At 42.6% G+C, this 22,418-nt stretch overlaps 1 protein-coding gene across 4 annotated transcripts in view; it reads left to right on the top strand.

The window, feature by feature from the left end:
* Positions 1-2,584: 2,584 nt before the first annotated feature.
* The window catches only part of ME1 (malic enzyme 1), a 121,187-nt gene continuing 101,353 nt past the window's right edge, over positions 2,585-22,418 (top strand). The window contains exon 1 of one of the 4 annotated variants that reach the window (XM_053381373.1): positions 2,585-2,836. In XM_053381373.1, coding sequence (XP_053237348.1) covers positions 2,729-2,836 — 108 coding nt within the window. In that variant the 5' untranslated portion in view covers positions 2,585-2,728. Of the gene's footprint in view, positions 2,837-3,968; positions 4,005-22,418 lie in introns of those variants that run through there. The other 3 variants (XM_053381374.1, XM_053381371.1, XM_053381372.1) reach the window with 3 other exon arrangements.

Here is a 22,418-nt window from a genome sequence, read left to right as displayed (position 1 = left end):
GAGGGCCACAGGTTTCCCATTCCTGGAATACAAGATTCAATTACTGCATCTGATGATTGCACAAGATTGTTTCCAGCTGTTTGCTGCTCTCCTGTTTTCCTCATGCTGCAGATACAAACCATTTGCTGCTACTGTCAGTGGACTGGCAGTGATGAGCGTGGGCACTCACACTGTCCTTGTGTGGCCTGAGGGTGTCAGGCTTGCTGACTAAGCTTGCTGGTCACTTGTAGAAGCACCACTTTCACTGGGACAAACAGCTCTCCTGAAGCATTCTTAGTGTCTCACGTTGCTGCCGATGCTGTTCTCTTAAGAAAGTGCCAAACAGGTAAGACACTTTATCAAAATGCAAATCTATTCTGTAGAAACGCTAAATCCATCAATACTTTCCTTCTTCTTTGCTAATGCTAATCAGAAATTGCTCAATTTACACAGAAACATCATTGTACTATTATGAAAGTGTATTTACAAGCAATTCATAAAGGACCAATGTTTTCCACATTCAGGGTGTGAATAAAAGCCAATTAATTATTATTAAACTAATCATGTGAAAGGCTGAGCTGGATGAATCCCAAGCTGGAATTAAGATTGCTGGAAGAAATATCAACAACCTCAGATATGCAGATGACACAACCTTGATGGCAGAAAGTGAGGAGGAATTAAAGAACCTTTTAATGAGGGTGAAAGAGGAGAGTGCAAAATATGGTCTGAAGCTCAACATCAAAAAAACGAAGATCATGGCCACTGGGCCCATCACCTCCTGGCAAATAGAAGGGGAAGAAATGAAGGCAGTGAGAGATTTTACTTTCTTGGGCTCCATGATCACTGCAGATGGTGACAGCAGTCACGAAATTAAAAGACGCCTGCTCCTTGGGAGAAAGGCGATGGCAAACCTAGACAGTATCTTAAAAAGCAGAGACATCACATTGCCAACAAAGGTCCGTATAGTTAAAGCCATGGTTTTCCCAGTAGTGATGTATGGAAGTGAGAGCTGGACCATAAAGAAGGCTGATCGCCGAAGAATTGATGCTTTTGAATTATAGTGCTGGAGGAGACTCTTGAGAGTCCCATGGACTGCAAGAAGATCAAACACATCCATTCTGAAGGAAATGAGCCCTGAGTGCTCACTGGAAGGACAGATCATGAAGCTGAGGCTCCAATACTTTGGCCACCTCATGAGAAGAGCCTGATGTTGGGAAAGATGGAGGGCACAAGGAGAAGGGGACAACAGAGGACGAGATGGTTGGACAGTGTTCTCGAAGCTACAAACATGAGTCTGACCAAACTGCGGGAGACAGTGGAAGAAAGGAGTGCATGGCGTGCTCTGGTCCATGGGGTCACGAAGAGTTGGACACGACTAAACGACTAAACAACAACAACAACAATTATTATTAAAGTACATTGCTCTGTCTCAAAATACTTCTGTACTGAATGTTGTAAGATTCCGGATAGTCAAAAGCAAGTACTTCTTTGCACAGTACATAGTTATTAAACTATGGATCCACACACCCCTCTTATGAAGTAGTGATAGCTAGAAATTTGAATGGCTTTAGAAAAGGATTAGACCAATTCATGGAAGAGATGCGTAAATTCATGACGCTGGGAATCACAAGTTGAAAGAGACTGTGGAGTGGGGTGAGGATGCACAGTCGTTTTTGGTTTTTTTGCAATATCCACATTTCCTCACCCCCATTTTAATTGGATTTGGAAAAATCTGTTAAAAAACAACTGCTGCTGCTGTTTTTGTGATATTTAATTGATTGTTAACAGGGTCTTGTGTGGAAGCCCATAATATCTGAACAGATCTTTCAGATACCACAGAACAGATGTTGGCAACTGTTTTTTTTTAAAACGATCTGATTTTTCACAGCAGTTGGCACCAGCATAGGTGCCAACTCTGTGGGGCCCTGGGTGTCACAGCACCCATGAAGGAGGCAGATACCCACAAATTCCGGTGCCAGGGCTATGCACTGGCACCCATGGGGCCAAGCTGGCACTCCTGTTAACCAGCATTAAATCGGGTGTGTGTGCGCGCTACCATTTTGATACCTTTGATGTGGCATTGATGCTGAAAAACAAATAAAGAAGCAAACTTGCGTGATCCCACAACAAGCACCAGTCTAGGAGACTCCTCTCTCCCCAAGTAGGAGCTACATGAAGGGGCTGACCCTGGAACCTTCTGCCTGCAAACCGTGCTCCCAGCGCATGCTGTTGGCATTGACCTCATGTGGCAGGAATTAAAACCCCTGCCTGAGATGGGCCTAGCCCCGGCGAGCCCTCGCCACTTGATTTCGGTGCATGTCCAAAAGGGGGGCAGCAGCAGTGCGTTGCCACAAACGGGCGAGGAGGTGGATGGGAGGGAGAGAGGCCTCCTTTACTACATACCCTCACAGGCTACGACTGTCTTTCTGAGCTGACCCGACCCGATTTGCCTTACAGCCCCCCACGCCCAGCCTTCCCCGCGCCCTCAGCGTGACTCAGCGGCTTTCCGTGCCCCGCTGACCCCTGCGAGGAGGCGGCTTGTGAAGGCAATTCTTCTCCTCCTCCTTCCTCCTCCTCTCCCCCACAGCCTGTCCTCCCAAGAGGCGTCCGCAGGCACAGGAGGAGGCAGAAGCAGCAGCAGCAACAGCCACAAGTGAGCGCCCAGCACGAGCAACAGGCGTCACCACCAACCGCCCGGCCAACCGCCCTTCCTTCCCGCCTCCCGTTGACTGACTGACTGACCCCAGGGATGGAAGGCGCCGCCGCCAGGAGTCCCCCCTGTAAGGGGGAAGACCTGCCCCCCGTGTGGACCCAGAAGAGGGGCTGCGAGGTGTTGAGGGACCCCTCTCTCAATAAGGTACCTTAAATGGAGTCGGCCTGTGGGGGGTGTGTGTGTGTGTGTCGGAGGGTCGGTTAACGAGGAGGCGCGAAAAAGCCGTGAGGGGACTGGCGTCAACTTACACATCCTCCCGCCACCCCACACCCTTTTTGCACGAGATAAATATATATATTCCCCCCTCTCCCTCGGAAGTGAATCGTGCTCGGTTCAGTGGGCTGGGCTTCCCAGGCAGTTTGCAGGGCTTGCAAACGCAGCGCCGGGAAGTTTTTGTCGGCGGAGGGAGGTTTGTTGGTGTTGTTGTTTTCCCCCCTCCACGCTCGCTCTCCTTCTCCGTCGCTGTAACCGAGCCGGTTGGCCTTTTCTGCCTTGGCTCCGCCCCAGCGCTCGGCTCTCGCCTTTTCCTGCAGCCGTAGGGAGAGGAAGCGAAGCGGAGCAGCAAAACACCCTCCTCTCTCCGCGCGCGAAAGCCCAAACCCACGCTGGAGTCCCCGGGGAGTTTTATGCCGAGTTATTCGTCCTTTTAATCTTTTCACTCCCCATCTCATGTTCAAATGCAAGCTGGACATGGCGCGGTGCTTCTGTTTGCTTATGCCTTATAATCTGTGCAAACACACACACACACACACACACACACAACACACATACAAAAACACACTGGTCAAAAAGTTTCATAATTGTCTACACTCGCGCAGGGTTGCCAACTGGTCCAACAGCAACCGCCCCGGTTTGCTTCTCTGTCCTTGACAGGTTTATGATAGGCGCTGCAATCAGAGGGAGATGGTTTTCTGGCAGAGCAAACTGCTGTTCAAGGGACAGTCACTTCAAACATTAAAGAGGTGTCTGCCCTGACCCTTAGGAAACAAGCACCTTGTTCCTTTCCTACAGCCAAGCTGTTCGGGCCACTGGCCACAACGTGATTTCCTCATGTGGAGCAGTAGTTTGGCTCTAGTCAGCTGTCTGTTCCTGGCAGTAAAAACGGACTCTTTCAGCAAAATCTGCGAGTGCCTTGGTCATGATCAAGTGGTGCTATTGCCTTTCCAGAGTCAGACCACACTATTTAATAGGAGACGCACTTTAAAAAATCCCTGTGCCATTTCTCTCCATTACCTACTGCCTTCCAGGCAACAATCTGTATAGTGGCTCCAGCTCCACCAGCCCATTGGATATGAATGGTCACAGTTGTCGGGTAAGTTCTAAACTTGTTCTAAACTGAACAAGTTTCAGAAAGAGAGAATTGTTTTAAAGATGTATGGGGTGTGTTGTTTTAAAGATACATGGAGTGTGAAATCACTAAAGGGATATGCTTCTCTGATATCCTTATTTTGGGGTGCATGTGTGCAAAGAGAAGTGTATGAAATGTAGAGGAGTAGGACGTTACAAAAGGAAGAGAGAATCAAGTCCAACTTAGCTGTTTTATCAGTCAAGAAGTTAAATATCTTTTCAAAGGTCTTAAACTTGTCTAAAACATTTAGAAAAGCACCATAAAGGAAATTATTACTCAGCACATGGTGGATTGTACAAAAAGGGGTGAGGAAGAAAAGAAAGATATTCCCATTGAATAGAAGTATCTATGGAGTACTTTGGAGAGTTACCTTGGGGCCACTTTTGTGCATTACTTCAAGGTGTTGGGAAGTTGGATTATCAACATAGTCTCTGCATGTTTTCTTGGAGGACAGTAGTTCAGCTAGAGTTTTAGACCCTCGACTTACTAGTCTTATGTCCCCCTTCTGTTTTCAGACAGCTATATGCATGGCTTTTGGAAGGGCTGGAACTGAAGCTCAGTGGTATAGCATCCGCTTGCATGCTGAAGGTCCAAGGTTCTTTTGTTTCAGATTGGACTGGGAATGTCTCCTGTATGAAACCCTGAAGAACTGCTTCCAGTTAGAGTAGACAATAGCAAGCTAGATGGACTAATGATCTGACTTGGTGTAAGGCAGTTTCCTATGTTCCTAATGGATGGCAAAATGAGTTGTGAAGCACAGATTTTGTACCCCCATTCTGTGCTTTACAACTGCTTCTAAAGTCCAAATATGTTAGAACCAACCAAACAAAAGTTTATCAACCCTGATAAACTTTGAGCATGTGCAGATTTGCATGGTAATCTCAAACCATATCACTATTATGACTATAGGGACAGACTGGTGGTGAGGTTGGAGTCATGCAGTTGTGCTGACAGGACCTCCGCTGACCAATCAAAAGTTTTTTCTTATTTCACAAAATTTATATACTGCTTGATCGTAATAAAACCTCAAACCAGTTTACTTTTTCCATGGGGATGGCTAATATAGTATAATTAATAGAATAGAATATAGAATAGAACAGAATAAAATAGTAAGTGCTGTTTAGAATGTGGTTCTGCAATTCAGTACTGCCCATAACATCACTGGGATTGAATGGCAGTCTCTCATCCTTAAAATCTGTGCCATTTGATAAACTCTTGGAATCTTCTCTATTTTATTTATACCTGTGTGCTGCCCCCACACCTTCCATTAAAAAAGGGTAGGAGTATAAGTTCCCCTTGTATAGAGTTTTTAGCCCTCTGTGCATTTCATAGCTATTACACAGGGCCAACCTTATTGTTAGGCAGAGTGTAGCAACTGTCTCAGGCAACTGATTTTAGTGTCATGAAAAGATGGCTAATTTTTAATTTGATTTATTATTACAGCACTATATTTTTACTGCAAGGAAAAGGCTTTTCTAGAATTTTCCATCTTGGGTGCCAAAATAACTTGACTGGTTGACTAGGGCGTGAAACCATTTGCTGCTTGGGCTTATGCAGCAAAATGCCTTGGGCAAGCGCTGACTAGTTTGGATTAGAGCTGGCTTTACTATGGCAGTTAAGATAAAATCAGATGTTTCTAGAAAAGACCTCTGTGTAAGATACAAACAGTTACCATTTTAGCTATTTGTTGTAGGTTCATTAGCTCATGACAAAGGAAAGAACATTGGATACTGGTTGTTCCCAAGAAGATAATGAGCTGCCAGTCATTTAGCCCTGACTGAGGGTTTTGGAGGGTAAGGAAAAGTAGGAATAACAAACCAGTATCCAGTAAAAAAATTATCTTAAAAAAGTAGATGGTGTTAAAACTCTTGATCTAAGAAGTAAAATGGAATCCTATTTATGTGCAGTTTAATATGGGAAGCTATCGCATGAAGAGGAGTAATTTTAGCTGAAAGTCGTTGTGAAGAGCACACCTGCAGAGTTGCTATGTTAGACTGGAGGACAGTTATGAAATTCTGGGCCCTGTTTATTTTTTCTTTGTAGAAGTGATTTATTTGATATACCATACTTTTCTGTCTATAAGGCACCCTCATGTATAAGATGCCCCCTATTGGGGGCCCCCTCAAATTTAAGAAAATGGGGGGACGCAAGCAAAATTGCCGAAGCGGCAACCAATCCAAAGCAGCCCTTGCCACATCCGCTAATAACCTGCCCATTTGACAAAGCAGCAGCCAATCCAAAGCAGCTCTTTACGCATCCACAAATAACCCACCCAATTGACAAAGCAGCAGCCAATCCAAATCAGCCCTTGCCGCATCCACAAATAATTGATTGACGGCCCTGAAGAAGGTGAGGAAGGGGCGCTGGGTGTGTGTGTGTAGGGATCCAGAAAGGCTGGCCCGGGGGCAGGGAGAGAGAAGCCGACTGGCTCCTCAGAGAGATAACTTTTGCCTCCCTTTCCTCCCCCCCCCCGAACTCCCCCTTCACGCACCCTGTGCGCTCGTCCCTCTAATGGCAATGGGTAGATCACTGCCAGTTTTTTATACTGGATAGTAGATTGTAACCTGGTCTATTGCTTTCATTTTATGGATCAATGGTCTCGTTAGATAGTAAAATTCATGTTAAATTGCTGTTTTAGGGGTTGTTTTTAATTGTCTGGAACGGATTAATCCATTTTGCATTACTTTCTATGGGAAAGTGCGCCTTGGTTTTGGAACGCTTTGGTTTTGGAACAGACTTCTGGAATGGATTAAGTCTGAGCACCTCGGGTTACATACACTTCAGGTTATAGACTCTGCTAACCCAGAAATAGTACCTTGGGTTAAGAACTTTGCTTCAGGATGAGAACAGAAATTGTGTGGCGGCAGCAGTGTGAGGCCCCATTATCTAAAGTGGTGCTTCAGGTTAAGAACAGTTTCAGGTTATGAATGGACCTCCAGAACGAATTAAGTTCTTAACCCGAGGTACCACTGTATAAGTTACAGGTGCCTTAAAATCTGTGGACCTTACCTTGGGATAATGTGGAAGTTTCATCTTCAGATGTTTTGCATTACTTTCTATGGGAAAGGGCACCTTGGTTTTGGAATGCTTTGGTTTTGGAACAGACTTCCAGAACGGATTAAGTCTGAGAACGAAGGTACCACTGTATAAGTTACAGGTGCCTTAAAATCTGTGGACCTTACCTTGGGATAATGTGGAAGTTTCCTCTTCAAATGTTTTGGTAAATGTTCATATGAAATATGAGAATAGAATCTATCTACAGTACTGTGTATCTGTCCTAAGGTAACATGAGCAGCAGTCCTTGGTTGAATTTAGGGGGAGGCGTGGTCAGGGTGTTGTTTTTTTAATTTGGGGAAGGTTTACAGAGTCTGACAATCCCAGGTCTAGACAGAATGTCAATATGTAAACCAAAAGCTCTGCAGAGTGGGACCTAATCTTCTTAACCTCTTTGTAAAATGCCTATTTTTCTGGGCGATTTTAAAAGTTAGATATGCTGAGCTGGCTCATACTTCTTCAGGCAGGAAGGGAGCCTGGCCTTCAGTAATTTCTTAAGATAGAAAATGTTCAAGGAGAATTCTATTTCCTTTTGGGAATACTGTAACAGGAAAGTAGTTTGATACTGCTTCAATAAAATGCTGTTGAAGTGGTATTGTAGCTTCTGTTTCTTTTGGAGGTGAGTGCTTATTTTATGTCTCTCCTGAAAATGTTTCAGAGCAGGGGTATTAAAAATTAAAACTTTGCATGGGCCACTGTGCATGTTTTATTTCATTTATTGTATTATGTGTGAAGGAGAGAAAAAGCAAAACAAACCTAACCTTCCAGGTTTTCTTAATGTACATAAAATAATGACTTTTACTCTTTGAGGATCTGTCTTCATCATTCACAAGGGTGTGAAATGGGCCATGAATCATTGTTGCTACAGCTACAGTTGATGCTACAGATTCCAGTATTACTGAAGCTCTAATATTAGGATGCAGTTAAGGAACTTTCCAAATGTTGCTAAACTATAAGTTGCATGATCCATGACTATTGGCCATGCTGGCTGGGGCTGGGGCTGATGACAGGTGCAGTCCAACAACAACATATGGAGGGCCACAGGTTCATAAGAAACAAAATCCCAAAATACCTTACAAGGTTACTGTAGGGATTACTGAAAAGATGCAAGTGCAATAAACACCAAAAGCACTATATAAATGCTCAGTGTTCTTTTCACACTGTGAACATGCTACAAAGAGTCATAACACAGGCAGAAGGCTAGTAAAAATGATTGTGGTTGTACAATTTTTGTGTAAAAAGTCATAATGTTTTGAGGTGCATGTAGGAAAGCAGGAAGAAGACTAGCAATAATATCTTGCAGACAACTGTTTGGGAGCGCTCTTACCCAAACGTGATATCTGGTTTTGCCAGATATATGTGTAAGACTAGCATCTGACCCATCCTACGATTAAATATTGCTTCTCTTCTGTATCTTAATCACAGGGAACTGGAAAAACTGAGTAATAATTGAATTTCCTCTTCTTAAGATCTGCCCCCAGCAGTGGCCCTGATGGCCACAACACTTCTTTGTTGTATTGCCACTACAGAAGGGATGAGGATGAGGATTGATTCTCACACTTTCTGGCTGTCCACTACCTGGAATTAGTTTAGCTATTACTTTGCCCATGCCCTAGCTGCTTCTACAAGGCATGTTTCCAATCATACATTATATTTGGTCTTGTGAAAATTGTATGTATGAAAATTAGTTTGTTGATAAATGATCAACATTATTTCATTTTTTGAATGATAAATTTAGTGATTATACGCCATCATATTCTCTGTTAATGTCTAATGAATTACTCTAGGTTTGTTAAGATGTTACTGTATCTTAATTTTTAAGAATGTGGTAGAATGTGTAGTATTGGTTTTTAATTATTTGTGCGTGTACATATACATTGTTAATTTTAAAAATAGAATAGAATAATGACCTACAATAACTCATGCTTCTTACGTTGGCCTCTAATACACTACAAGTTTGTAATTTGTGGGGTGATGACACCATGTTTTCTCCGTGTGTGTAGACATGGAAGGATGGACTATTCGAGTGACACAGACTAGAAGAGTTGGAGAGTACTGTCTGACAGCTTTGAGAAAAACTGAGAATAAGTCTTGGTTTTTCTCATTTGTTTCCCTATGCTGTTTAAAACAATATTACCAAAGTGGCCAGGAATTTGTTCTATGTGATTGCGGACTGACCTAGATTCCAGATGCCTGCATCTCAAACAGCCTTCAGTTTCCTGAAGTGGCTTTATTCTCTAAATAATTTTGACATAGTTTTTAGATGCCACTTGGGTCTTCAATATGGTAAATCATACCAGATATAAAACGGCTGAGAAGCTATATTCCAACATGTGACAACAGCTACCACTTATATAACAATAACCATTTATTCCAACTAGTTAATAATCTGACCAATTTATTCCTACTTAGACCCCTTCAAGTAATTTGGTGTGTGTGAGGGGTAATTAGATAGTACTCAAAAGGGCCAATTTTACATTTTATTTTTTCTATCCACAGAACAGGAAAATCCAAATGAAAGTGGGGTGTGTGAAGTCTGCCACTTAGATGAGGACATAATGTGCATGCCATGATAAACATGCACACAAATCCATTTTTCCATTCTAAATAGCCACATGTACACAACCTAAACACCAAAAGTCCCTTAAAAAGGCAAAAAAAGGGACTGGCCACTGTTTTAAAAATATAATCATTTTCTAGGCAAGGGCAGGAATAACACCCGTGAATCCTTACAAGTAGCTGTTTGAGATTTAGGGATCTGCCACTTTTCTTGCCCACCTCTCTGGCTGCAGCAAGTAGAACCTTAATTCTACCACACAACAGGTAAAAGGTAAAGGGACCTCTGATCCAGTTGTGACCGACTCTGGGGTTGCGGCGCTCATCTTGCTTTATTGGCCGAGGTAGCCGGCGTCATGTGGCCAGCATGACTATGCCGCTTCTGGCGAACCAGAGCAGCGCACGGAAACACCGTTTACCTTCCTGCTGGAGCGGTACCTATTTATCTACCTGCACTTTGACGTGCTTTCGAACTGCTAGGTTGGCAGGAGCAGGGACCGAGCAACGGGAGCTCACCCCGTCACGGGGATTCAAACCGCTGACCTTCTGATTGGCAAGTCCTAGGCTCTGTAGTTTAATCCACAGTGCCACCCGTGTCCCTACTACACAACAAGAGGTGAGCAAAAGTACAGAAAGCAGAAAAAACTGCCCTGCAAAAGGTCTTGAGCCATTTCAGTTTGAAAGAAGGGTGCCACAGAGCTCAAGTGGCATACATGATTTCCTTACCTCCAATTTTATCTTTACAACAACCAGCAATAAACAGCCCAGCAATTTCCAGCAATCTTCTTGGCTGAGCGGGGACTTGAAATTAGGCTGTACAAGTACAATTCCAAAAATTTAGCCACTAGAACACACTGCTGCTGCAGCAGCACAATTTCACTACAAACACACTAACAACACACACACAGTGGCGTATTTCAAGATTAAAAAAACCTCTACAATAGTCAAAGATATTAAATGTGAAAAGATTGGCTACATAGCTAATATATTTCTCTACGCATTGCAACATCTACATGCTAACAGAAACTAGAATTCCCACTGAATCAGAGATAGCCAAAATGGTGCTGTCCACCAGTTGTTTGACTCCAATGAACTCCAGCCAGCATGTTAGCGGTAATGAGAAATTAGTCCCTGTTCTACCTTAACAAACATATACTATCCAACAATACAGTACGTCTGACCCATGGTATAGACACACCTTCAAATACTGCTCTTAGGCTGGAGCCAAGCTTTTATGGGTTCCCTCGCCCTTTCATAACAGTTTGTAACTAGTTCTCTTAGTGGTGCAGCAATAAAACTGCTAGCACATTTGCAAAGCTAAGCAGGGTCCAGTATGGTTTCAAATTGGATGGTGCACCGCATGTTGAGATGCCTGCATTGCAGGGGGTTGGACTAGATGCCCCTGGGGTCCCTTCCAATGATTCTATGACTTTTCTTTGCAAACATCTGTTTATTTCAAAGAAACACTTAACACTAACATGAGAAAACTTTACCCACTTCGAAAAATCATCATCAAAACTGAAGGATATTCTCATCTCTGTTTAACAGCACTGGGGGAAATGGCTAAATAATACTTTATGAACTGAAGATACACAGTTTAGATTAACAGCTCCATTGCTTATTTAGTTACTTATCTAATAAGAAAGCTTATATCCTGCCTTTCCACTGCCAAAGCATTCTCAAAGTTGGTAGACAACATTTGTTCAAAATAATAGTCTTTCAACTTTTTTAGTTCTTTGTCAACTCTCAGAAGATATAATAGGATGATCTAACTTTAAGATATTCCAGGCGCCTGCTTGCCCCACATCATCTTACTAAGAATGGCAGGACTGGGAGATTTAAAGAGTCATACAGTTGGAAGAGATTCAATGCTATCAAGTCTGATCCCCTTTTGTGATATTAACATTGACTACACAGACGGTAGCTGACTTTAATGAGCTGCGCCAAAATAGAGGTCAGAAAACGCTGGGACCAAAGATTACAACTATGCTTTTAAAAAATAAAAAAATACAGCACACTGTGGGGCAAAATAAAGACAGAATGCTCAAGAAAGAGCAAGAGGTGGCCAAGGGAATTGGATTTACTATGGAAGGAGAAAAAGACTGGACCAGATATGTTGTTAATAAAACATTTCTGAAACTAAATGTAAATGGAATAGTAGTTCAGCTCTGCAAATCTATCCAGCCATTTCTCCACACGTGTCAAAATTACTTCTATGTCGTTTCCATCAGACAACAGTGACTAAGAGACTGATCAGGACACCACTGGCATCATCACTAGGTGGTATTCACTGACATTCACTCAGCCTTATTCCACCTTCTGTGATAGAGTGATAATAATTCTGATTTAGTTTACAGGGACATTAAAAGTTCTAAATAAAGCATTAGCATATTATTTTCTTGCTCCTTGTGGCCACTGCTGGGAATGAAGAAACTCATATGGAACTGCTGTAACACATGATACACATAGGACCAAATATAATATGTTAGTTTATGCATTACAGCTGTGTCACAAATCTTATAAAAACCATTCAGAAACAAGACGTGCTATTATCTCCCAGTATATGACATTTACAATTTTGTTGCTATCAGTTAAGAAACATGAATTTGTCTCTAATTTATATGGCCTTCTTTATACAGCATAGTTGTTCATGTTGATGACAAACCTTTTATTCCCATTTCTGATGGAAATCAGAGGCTAAGAGAGTATGTCTTGTCCAGATTATTGAAAGGATTTATGGCTAAACTGAAATTTCAGTCCTGGTGCAAGTCCTAGTTTCTTTCAACTGAACTAGATTGCTTTCCAATATTTTACACATATCTTTTAAGGAGGACATAATCATATGGAATATTTGCATAATATACCCTAAACAGGAATTTGTCAGTGTGGAAAGTGAGTTTACTCTTTTTCTACCCAAACTGCAGTAAAATTTCTTTTATACGTGGAATTGAAAAAGAAGGATTGGTGATCAGCAGAAATTTGGCAGGTGGCGAAAGAGAAGGCTTTCTGAGCAGTGACTCCAGCTCCAGCACCTAGGGAACGCTCTTCCCAAAGACTTTTGCCTGCCTGCCCCCGCATAAATACCTTTTTAGTGCCGGGCAAAGACTATTCTCTATTCAGGTTGTGAAATCTTTTTAGCTCATTAATTTTTACTGGTGATTATGCCTAGGCTGACGGAGAAGGCAGGTTTGATTATTTTGTAATCAGTTGTAGTGCCTCAGTTGATTATATGATAAATAAATAGAAATATTTATAAATTTATTTCATAACATTTATACAGCACTTCATTGTAGAAAAAAACCTCAATGAAGTTTACAAAAAAGAGTAAACAATAACATTATCACTGAAAAAATTGCAACCATAATTTAAAACATACAGAAAGTTAAACTATGGTAGAATAGACTAAAATAAATTTAAACTCCTACAGATTCTTTCAAAACACCTGGATAGGCTTGTCTAAATGGGAATGTCTTCCGGAACCACCAGAAAGAATACAGTGAAGGTGCCTGCCTGATATCAATAGGCATGGACTTACAAAGTGTTGGTTCTATATGCAATTTGTTCTTGTTTAATTGCACTGTCTGCTTTTATTGATATATGATGATGAATGAATAAATACTGAGTAAATAAATTCAATGAGTAAAACCAATACAGAGATATGTGTAACTGGAAAGAATTAAGGCAGCAGAGATTTTCCCTGCTAGTTTTAAACATACACTTCAGGATAGGTTTATGGGAGACTGCAGAAAGAGCTACTCTGGCAACGGAGTTCCTCAGTTTTTTATATTGCAGATCCCAAAATACTTCTTGGACCCTTGCCTGATTCATTGTCAACCAAGCAGATTTTTAGACCCCCTGATGGTTAGTTGTTGGGGCCCTTATAAGAGGCGGACAACTCCTTCTCCATCAAGACATTTCACAAGGTGTAAGAGCCAATAAAACAAAAAACATCTCTTACATATGTAAATGTTTGATCTACTATTGAACTTTTGGTGACGCTTATAATATATGTTCAGTACTTTGTGTCCTGATACAGGAATGTACACTGTTAAGTAAGGTTTTAATCTGGTCTAACAGAACAGATAATAAATCCAATTAGTATACTCTCAAATTAGAAATGCCGCATAGTTACAAATACCTTTCCAATCTGCTGTTAGTTTATGCTTTCCTTGATTGCCCTTATTTTGCCCTCTTAAAACATCAGACTAAAAATTGATTTTTGTACTAATTGCCCTTCCTTTAGCTCCTATGTGTTTAGTCCATTAAGTTAAAAATCCTCTAGTGATTCAGGAAAAATGGCAAGGTGTTTAAATGAAAATAAAAGCTTGATGAGGCTTGGTGCTAACTTAATACTTATAACTATGGCTGGTCTGAAACATAGTGGACTGTTTTGCACATCATGTTGAGCCAAACTGTGGCTAATCATGAACATCTGGGGTCCAAGAGAAGAGATTGTGTCCCCTTTGCTCAAACCTGGTCAAACCTGGTTGTACCACTCCTATGTTGTGCTGTGCTAAGCCATGATTTGTGTTGTGTGTTGATGATGTAACTTTCCCAGACAAACCAAGAACTGTAAACCATAGGACAAACACATTGTTCATGGTTAGTGTGGAGAGAACTAAACATGGAGCCTGGACTCTAGACTCTAGCATGCTTGCTTGTTCATACTTTTTCATAGTTGGTGTTACTTGTGAACCAGGCCATTGTGAGCCAGTTACCGTATTTTTCGCCCTATAGGACGCACCGTCCCATAAGGCGCACCTAGTTTTTTTGGGGGGGAAATAAAGGGGAAAAAATTATTTTCCCCCCAGGCGCGGGGCTGGGGCGGGGGAGGCCCGAGCTTCCCCCAACCCCAGCCCACAAACAGGCAGCTCTCTGCAAGCCGTGGGAGCCCAGCGCTGGCTCCCGCTGCTCGCGGAGAGGTCCGCAAAGCCTGGAGCGCTGAGCTCAGCGCGCGCAGGCTTCAGCATGCAGGCAACTCTCCGCAGGCAGCGGGAGCGCTCCCGCTGCTTGCGGAGAGGTCCGCGAAGCCTGGAGAGCGAGAGGGGTCGGTGCGCACCGACCCCTCTCGCTCTCCAGGCTTCAGCGAAAGCCTGCATTCGCCCCATAGGACGCACACACATTTCCCCTTCATTTTTGGAGGGGAAAAGGTGCGTCCTATAGGGTGAAAAATACGGTAGTTCAGCTTTTGATTTATCTGTTTCTCAAAGTTTTACAGCAGTATAGCCATCTGATTCTATGATAATTGAGATACAACTGATAGATTCAGTTGATAGAGATTCCTTATTAATAATTCTCATGTCCACTGTTGCTATATTTATAATAGACCTTGATTTCCAGACAGTACAACAAACAAGAAGAAAACCAGGCAGCACTTATGAAAATAGTGAATCAGCTGATTTGATTTCAGCCAAAAACACTGCACATGGAGATTATTAGTGTGAACATAAAGCAGATTTGGCCTTTAAAAGATGCATGGAACTAGTCCATGAGCAGCTCCTGAGGGATGCTTACAGATAAACCTTTCTCTCACCACATGTGTTGGATGAGATGTTTACTAGTTGGATGAGAGCTGAGAACTGGAAGAGATGAAATTTTAATTATTTTTTTTACCTTGACTTCAGTTTCTGGACTTGTACTATGTGCCCTTTAAAAATGTTCAGGTTCCTTATATTAAAAAAATAGATTAAAGAAGCAAAAGATAATAATTTGTGAGCAACTACAGTAGCTTGTTATATCATTATAGAGAACATATTGCTGTGGAGTCTTAACATTTAATATTTTATTCACTTACATTCCTTACTGTGGTTTTCAGTTAAATTAAGCATTATAAATATGACACATAAACATGAATTTGCCCCCTGCATATAATCTACCAAGGCTGCTATTAAAATAAACTTTTAACCTGACCAGTTGTACAGTTTTCAGTTTGGCATTTATCTGCTGATTTATATTCCAGATTCTGCACAGTGACATATAACATCAACTAAATGGGAAGTGTTGAGACTATGGTTGTGTACACATCACCACTTTTAAGCACAGTGAATGTGTTTCAAATGCATTTGTATGTCATTGTACACATTGGCATGGTTGGATGTGTTTCTTAGTTGCCTGCTGTCTGTCCACACGCGTGGGCAGAGAGGGTGTGTGGCTATGGGCGTAGCCAGAGGGGGCAGGGAGGGGTAGCTGCCCTCCCAATCAATAAAAATCAATATAAATAAATAGCTAACTGAGGTTCTGTCACCCTTAACAAAAGGCCTGCCCACCCCCAACAAAAATCCTGGCCACGCCCATGGGTGTGACTTATATTTTCAAATTGGATTGAAACTTGTTTGGTGGAAAACATCAGTATTTCTCAAACTACAGGATAGATGTGGATTGAATTTGTGGCTAATGTGTGTACATAATTTCATAAACCAGCTGTGGGAGCGTGCTAGGTACACCTTGAAATGGGCATGTGTACCATAATTGTGTGTGTATACCATATTTTTTAAACGAGACCACTCACCCATGGTAAGTTTGTTTCATTTGAAAAGGCTTGGTACACAGAGTACTGCAGGCCACCAAAGTAAATGCTGCTATTTGTTAGATTTATGAAATACACCTCTGCCCCACGAGGACTATAATCTTTTTCTAAGCTAGTAATAGTATAATTCTTGCTTTACATTTCGACTTCACATCTGGAACCTGGTTAAACACGTAAGGCAAGTAACCCCCAGTGTAATGTTACCCAGAGCATGTTCTCATAGGTGATTTTTACAGTGGTTGTTGCTAAGTAGAAATATTTCTTGTTGAACATGTTTTTCTGGGTAGAAAAGTGTAAACTCCACAAAATATAACAATTCTCTAAATCTATTCTTACTGTGAAACAGATAAATAGACATATGTGACATTATTCTTTGCTTTGTTTCAATAGAAACATGTTTGAAGTGTTGTGATCTCCAAATTTTCTTCTTAGAGCAACTTACAAGACAAGTATTTCAAAAATACAAAAATGGATCATTTTTGTAGGGTCAGGGCTCCACAACTTCCCATGTCAAATTGCCAATGTCAGCAATGTTCCCACCCCCCCTCCATCCCATTTCAGGCAATCTGCCCTCTGTGGTGGAGAAGTGGAGGGGTCTGTTTTCCTTTGCACTAGAGAGGCAAAAGCAGCATGATGACTCATGCTGCTCTTACTTTCTGCTTTTCCAAAGCCCCATGAAAAAGGAAACCAGCACATAGGACTTGGAGAAAGGGCAGGGTCTTGTTTTACACCACACAAAGATGATTCCAAGGGCTAACAGATGCTCCCTTGCAAATGTTTCTTGCTACTGCAGCTTTCTGTCACAATATGTTATAGTCCTATACAGTATTGCACTAATAATAATAATAATAATAATAATAATAATAATAATAATTTATTATTTATACCCCGCCCATCTGGCTGGACCTCCCCAGCCACTCTGGGTGGCTTCCATAGAAACCAAAAATACAGTAAAATATCACACGTTAAAAACTTCCCTGAACAGGGCTGCCTTCAGATGTGTTCTGAATGTCAGGTAGTTGTTTATCGCTTTGACATCTGCTGGAAGGGCGTTCCACAGGGCGGGCGCCACTACCGAGAAGGCCCTCTGCCTGGTTCCCTGTAGCTTTGCTTCTCGCAATGAGGGAACCGCCAGAAAGCCCTCGGCGCTGGACCTCAGCGTCGGGCAGAATGATGGGGGTGGAGACGCTCCTTCAGGTATACTGGACCGAGGCCATTTAGGGCTTTAAAGGTCAGCACCAACACTTTGAATTGTGCTCGGAAACGTACTGGGAGCCAATGTAGGTCTTTCAAGACTGATATTATGTGGTCTTGGTGGCTGCCCTCGGTCTCCAGTCTAGCTGCCGCATTCTGGATTTATTGCAGTTTCCGGGTCACCTTCAAAGGTAGCCCCACATAGAGCGCATTGCAGTTGTCCAAGCGGGAAATAACTAGAGCATGCACCACTCTGGCGAAACAATCCACTCCCCACCACAAATATGCAATTTGAATGCATTTTAAAATAATAATAATATATGGTCTCGGCGGCCGCCCCCGGTCACCAGTCTAGCTGCCGCATTCTGGATTAGTTGTAGTTTCCGAGTCACCTTCAAAGGTAGCCCCACGTAGAGCGCATTGCAGTTGTCCAAGCGGGAAATAACTAGAGCATGCACCACTCTGGCGAAACAATCCACTCCCCACCACAAATATGCAATTTGAATGCATTTTAAAATAATAATAATATATGGTCTCGGCGGCCGCCCCCGGTCACCAGTCTAGCTGCCGCATTCTGGATTAGTTGTAGTTTCCGAGTCACCTTCAAAGGTAGCCCCACGTAGAGTGCATTGCAGCAGTCCAAGCGGGAGATAACCAGAGCATGCACCACTCTGGCGAGACAGTCCACAGGCAGATAGGGTCTCAGCCTACGTACCAGATGGAGCTGGTAAACAGCTGCCCTGGACACAGATTTGACCTGAGCCTCCATGGACAGCTGTGAGTCCAAAATGACTCCCAGGCTGCGCACCTGGTCCTTCAGGGGCACAGTTACCCCATTCAGGACCAGGGAACCCTCCACACCTGCCTGCCTCCTGTCCCCCAAAAACAGTACTTCTGTCTTGTCAGGATTCAACCTCAATCTGTTAGCTGCCATCCATCCTCCAACCGCCTCCAGACACTCACGCAGGACCTTCACCGCCTTCACTGGTTCTGATTTAAAAGAGGTAGAGCTGGGTATCATCCGCATACTGATGAACACCCAGCCCAAACCTCCTGATGATCTCTCCCAGCGGCTGCATGTAAATGTTGAAAAGCATGGGGGAGAGGACAGAACCCTGAGGCACCCCACAAGTGAGAGCCCAGGGGTCTGAACACTCATCCCCCCCCCCACTTTCTGAACACGGCCCAGGAGGAAGGAGCGGAACCACTGTATAACAGTGCCCCCAGCTCCCAGCCCCTCAAGACGGTCCAGAAGGATGTTATGGTCGACGGTATCAAACGCCGCTGAGAGATCCAGCAGAACTAGGAAACAGCTCTCACCTTTGTCCCTAGCCCGCCGGAGATCATCAACCAGTGCGACCAAGGCAGTTTCAGTCCCATGATGAGGCCTGAATCCCGAATGGAAGGGATCCAAATGATCCTCTCTCCCTCCAATAATGGTCTGCAATTCCTTTGCCTCCTTTCCCCTCAAAATGTTTTCTAGGTCTAGGCTCTGTACATGTCCCCCAGCATAATTTCATGCAGTCTAATTTCAAAAGCCCTCTACAAGTAATCAGTTCAGACCTTTGGAGAGTGTTCTGTCCCTGCCCTTGCAATGTGCTGAATGAGGAGATTATACTTAAAGTTCCTCTTTCTATGACTGCTCTAAGCTTTGCCTTGGATACCTTGCTAAAGATACCACAGGTCATCCAGTATTATCTGCTGTGAAACACACAAATTGTCATGGGCTTCTATTTGCAGATTTCCTGTTATATTTCTTAGTTCAACCTTTCTGGCCTTTAAAAAAAAATTCAAATGCCTTCTATGCATGCAGGCATTTCATAGCTAAGGATAAGCATCTAGGACAGTGTGTGTCTGGAATATTAAGCTGTAACTCCTTCTTAAATATGGATATTTAAAATATTGAATATTTAAATGTGGTTTTAAGATGTTCTGCATTCCTTTGGAATGGGTGGAGGAACCCTTGAAATAAGGAAACATACTCTCCTTTGGAATAGTTAGTTCAGAGAAGACAGAGGCCCCAACATGGAACTTAAATATTTACCAAGGCAGTTTTGTTTTCATTCAAATGGAATCCTATTTTGTTCTTCCCTTTCATTATTCTCTCTCATCATAGCAGATAAATTAAATATAAGCAAGGTGTATATTTGCATGTTTGAAGATTCTGAGTTTATGACAAGCTGAACCATATTACAGTGGTACCTCTAGATGCAAACGGGATCTGTTCCGGAGCCCTGTTCGCATCTAGAAGCAAACGTAACCAGCGACGGCACGTGTGCGCACGCGTGTGTCGCTTTTCGATGCTTCTGCGCATGCGTGTGACATCATTTTGAGCGTATGCGCAAGCGGCGAAACCCAGAAGTAACGCGCTCCGTTACTTCCAGGTTGCCACAGAGCGCAACTCGAACGCGCTCATCCCAAAGCACATTCAACCCGAGGTATGACTGTATAGATTTCAACAGGTTACCCTATCGAGAACAGCTATTTATAGACAGATAATGGTGTGACCATGAGGAAGCTGACCAGGGAAACAGGATTGCATGCTCCAGACTTGAATAAGGTCAAGCCACTCACCAATTGGAATATCTGCATTTTGTCCCTTGTTGGTGAGAGGCTTTAAAAACTTCAGCGCTGGTTCTGTGATATCAGGGACTCTTGGTGATAGCACCCTCAGTGGGCCCACTTAACCTGGAAGAGACAGACCTGCAAACTGATAATCTTAGGCTATATCTGATCTTCTTGAGTGCTCTGTACAAAGGGGAAATCGTTGCACTGTTTGAGTGGTGGGCTCTCTGCTGGTCTTGAAAAACATTCACCGCCAGTGGGGCCAAAAAAGCTTCATATATGGCTAATACATCTTTCTTTTCAGAGCTCACCAAGGCCTTGCCCAGAACCTGCTTTCAGGCCATTGCTAAACCCTGGGGCATGGAAAGAACAGTTTGTGCAAAGTGCCTTTCCCACATTACTAAGTATACACAGCTCACTCCTTTGTTCAGGCTTAGGCCCCACATCCATTCCTTTGAACGAACTAGCAGTTACTAAACATAACATTAACACTCTGGTAGCTGGATATAAGAATAGCTACATTGTAATGTTGTGTTGATTATTAGTGTTCTGGTTTAACAGCTTTCTACATAATCTGAGATTTTAGAATTGAGTCACACTGTCATAGTTACAAAAAATATTATGGTCCTGATGTTCAAGGAGCCCTTCTACACCATTGGTTGGAGCCTGGCACTGATAATGCCAAGGTTGCAGGTTTGATGCCCGTAAGGGACAACTGCATATTCCTGCATTACAGGGGGTTGGACTAGGTGATCCTTAGGGTCCCTTCCAACTCTGTGATTCTGTGATTCTACCTATGGCCCCTGGGGGTCACTAAGACAGTCACTCATGTCGTGCTTACCAGTCTTCACAATACCTGCTGTTAATACTTCTAAGTTAAAGAGATCTGAAGAGTAGAAACCTGCCTCTTTTTCAAGGATGGCTAACATATGACTACAACTCCCACAATCTCTTTCCATTGACCATGCTGGCTGGGGTTCATGGAGCTTAGAGTCCTGCAACATCAGCTAGCTCTATATTTTTAGTTGTGTATATCAACACAAGACACATAACCTAGTTTATCCTAAATTGTTTCAGTCTTTAAGGTGCCATAAGACTCTTTTTTTCGCTGCAGCTGATAAATGTGTGACTACCTCTTTTGAATTTGTCATTATTGTAGTTGATGTACCCAAGTAGCACCATTAAACTCTTGGCAGAATCAAATATTTTGTTATCATGTACCAACATGCCTTCCTAGGAACAGAAAATACCTCAAAGTTCTAATTTCAACTTATTTATGTTCCTCTTTTCTCTATTACTCAAATAGCCTTTGGAAATAAACATTTTTGAAAATTCAAGGGTTCCCCCAGGTTTCTACTTCCAGAGTGTTTGCTTATGTTGAAAATAGCTGCAGTCTTGGAAATCATAATCAACTTGTGATAAAGAACACAAAGATTGAGAGGGATATGTGGTAATGTAATGATTTCCATTTTGCTTTCCAGTAAATAGTATAGAAGCCAAGATACTAGCTTACAGCTTTATTCTCACATCAGTGGTAGCTTGCTGTATCCCATTTATTTTGTCTGTATTCTGTAGGATGTTGCTTGTCTTGCACAAACTGTTTGCACCCTGATCGGCAAATTGCATTGGCAGATTTGCTTGTGGGAGAGGCTATAGAGCAACTAGTTTCACGAAATCCTTATGTTATCTTTTCATCCTAAGCATGTAATACTGATGTATAAAGACTCAGGTTGGGCTGTTGGTCCCTTTTATAGGCAATATAAATGGTTTGTGGTTCAGATACTAAGCATCATCTTCTGCAACAACTTCAAACTCAGGGATGAAATATAAAGTTGAATCTATCTTGTAAAAAATATAGGAACCTGATTTGATTTCTCTGTGTTGTAAAGGCCTTCTGTGAGCAAAACTTTGCTTCTGCAAAAGGAAGCACCTTCCATTCAATTCAAAGAACAAAACATTTGGATCCAACTTACTGTGTTTAGAGAAGTACACTTTTTAAAACTTCAGAATTGTTTTTATTTGAATTTCTCCTCCACCCGACCCTACTCCAAAAATGTTTTGTACATTTGTAACGATAAATTTCTACTGTTGATATAAATGTGACATGTTAGTCATGGTGTGACTTGTTCAACAGACTTCAGTGGGAGTGACAGACAGCTAACTTAGTCTAGATCCGACCCATTTATCCTTTTGTTTCATATGTAAAATGCTCTTTTGCTTCAGTTGCTGCTGTGCTCTTGGAAAGGTTGTGTCAGGGAACTGCCATCTGAGGAGCAGGAGGTGAAAGGGCTCACAGAGGGTGAGAGAGACCATTCAGCTGAGGAGGGAACCAGCAGGGGGAGAAGTGGAGTTCCAAGGGAAAGTGAGTCGGAGGGAGGGCTCAGAGACACTTCCAGCGAAAATAGTGGGGAGGTTTCAGGACCTCCCATAGGGACACCTACTCCTCGCCGGAAACTGTCACGCCGAGAGTCCAGAAGACGCGT

Source organism: Podarcis raffonei, chromosome 3 (genome assembly GCF_027172205.1).
Source record: "Podarcis raffonei isolate rPodRaf1 chromosome 3, rPodRaf1.pri, whole genome shotgun sequence".
Lineage (NCBI taxonomy): Eukaryota > Metazoa > Chordata > Lepidosauria > Squamata > Lacertidae > Podarcis > Podarcis raffonei.
Note: the sequence above shows the minus strand (reverse complement) of the source record. Positions and strands in the feature narration are given on the sequence as shown.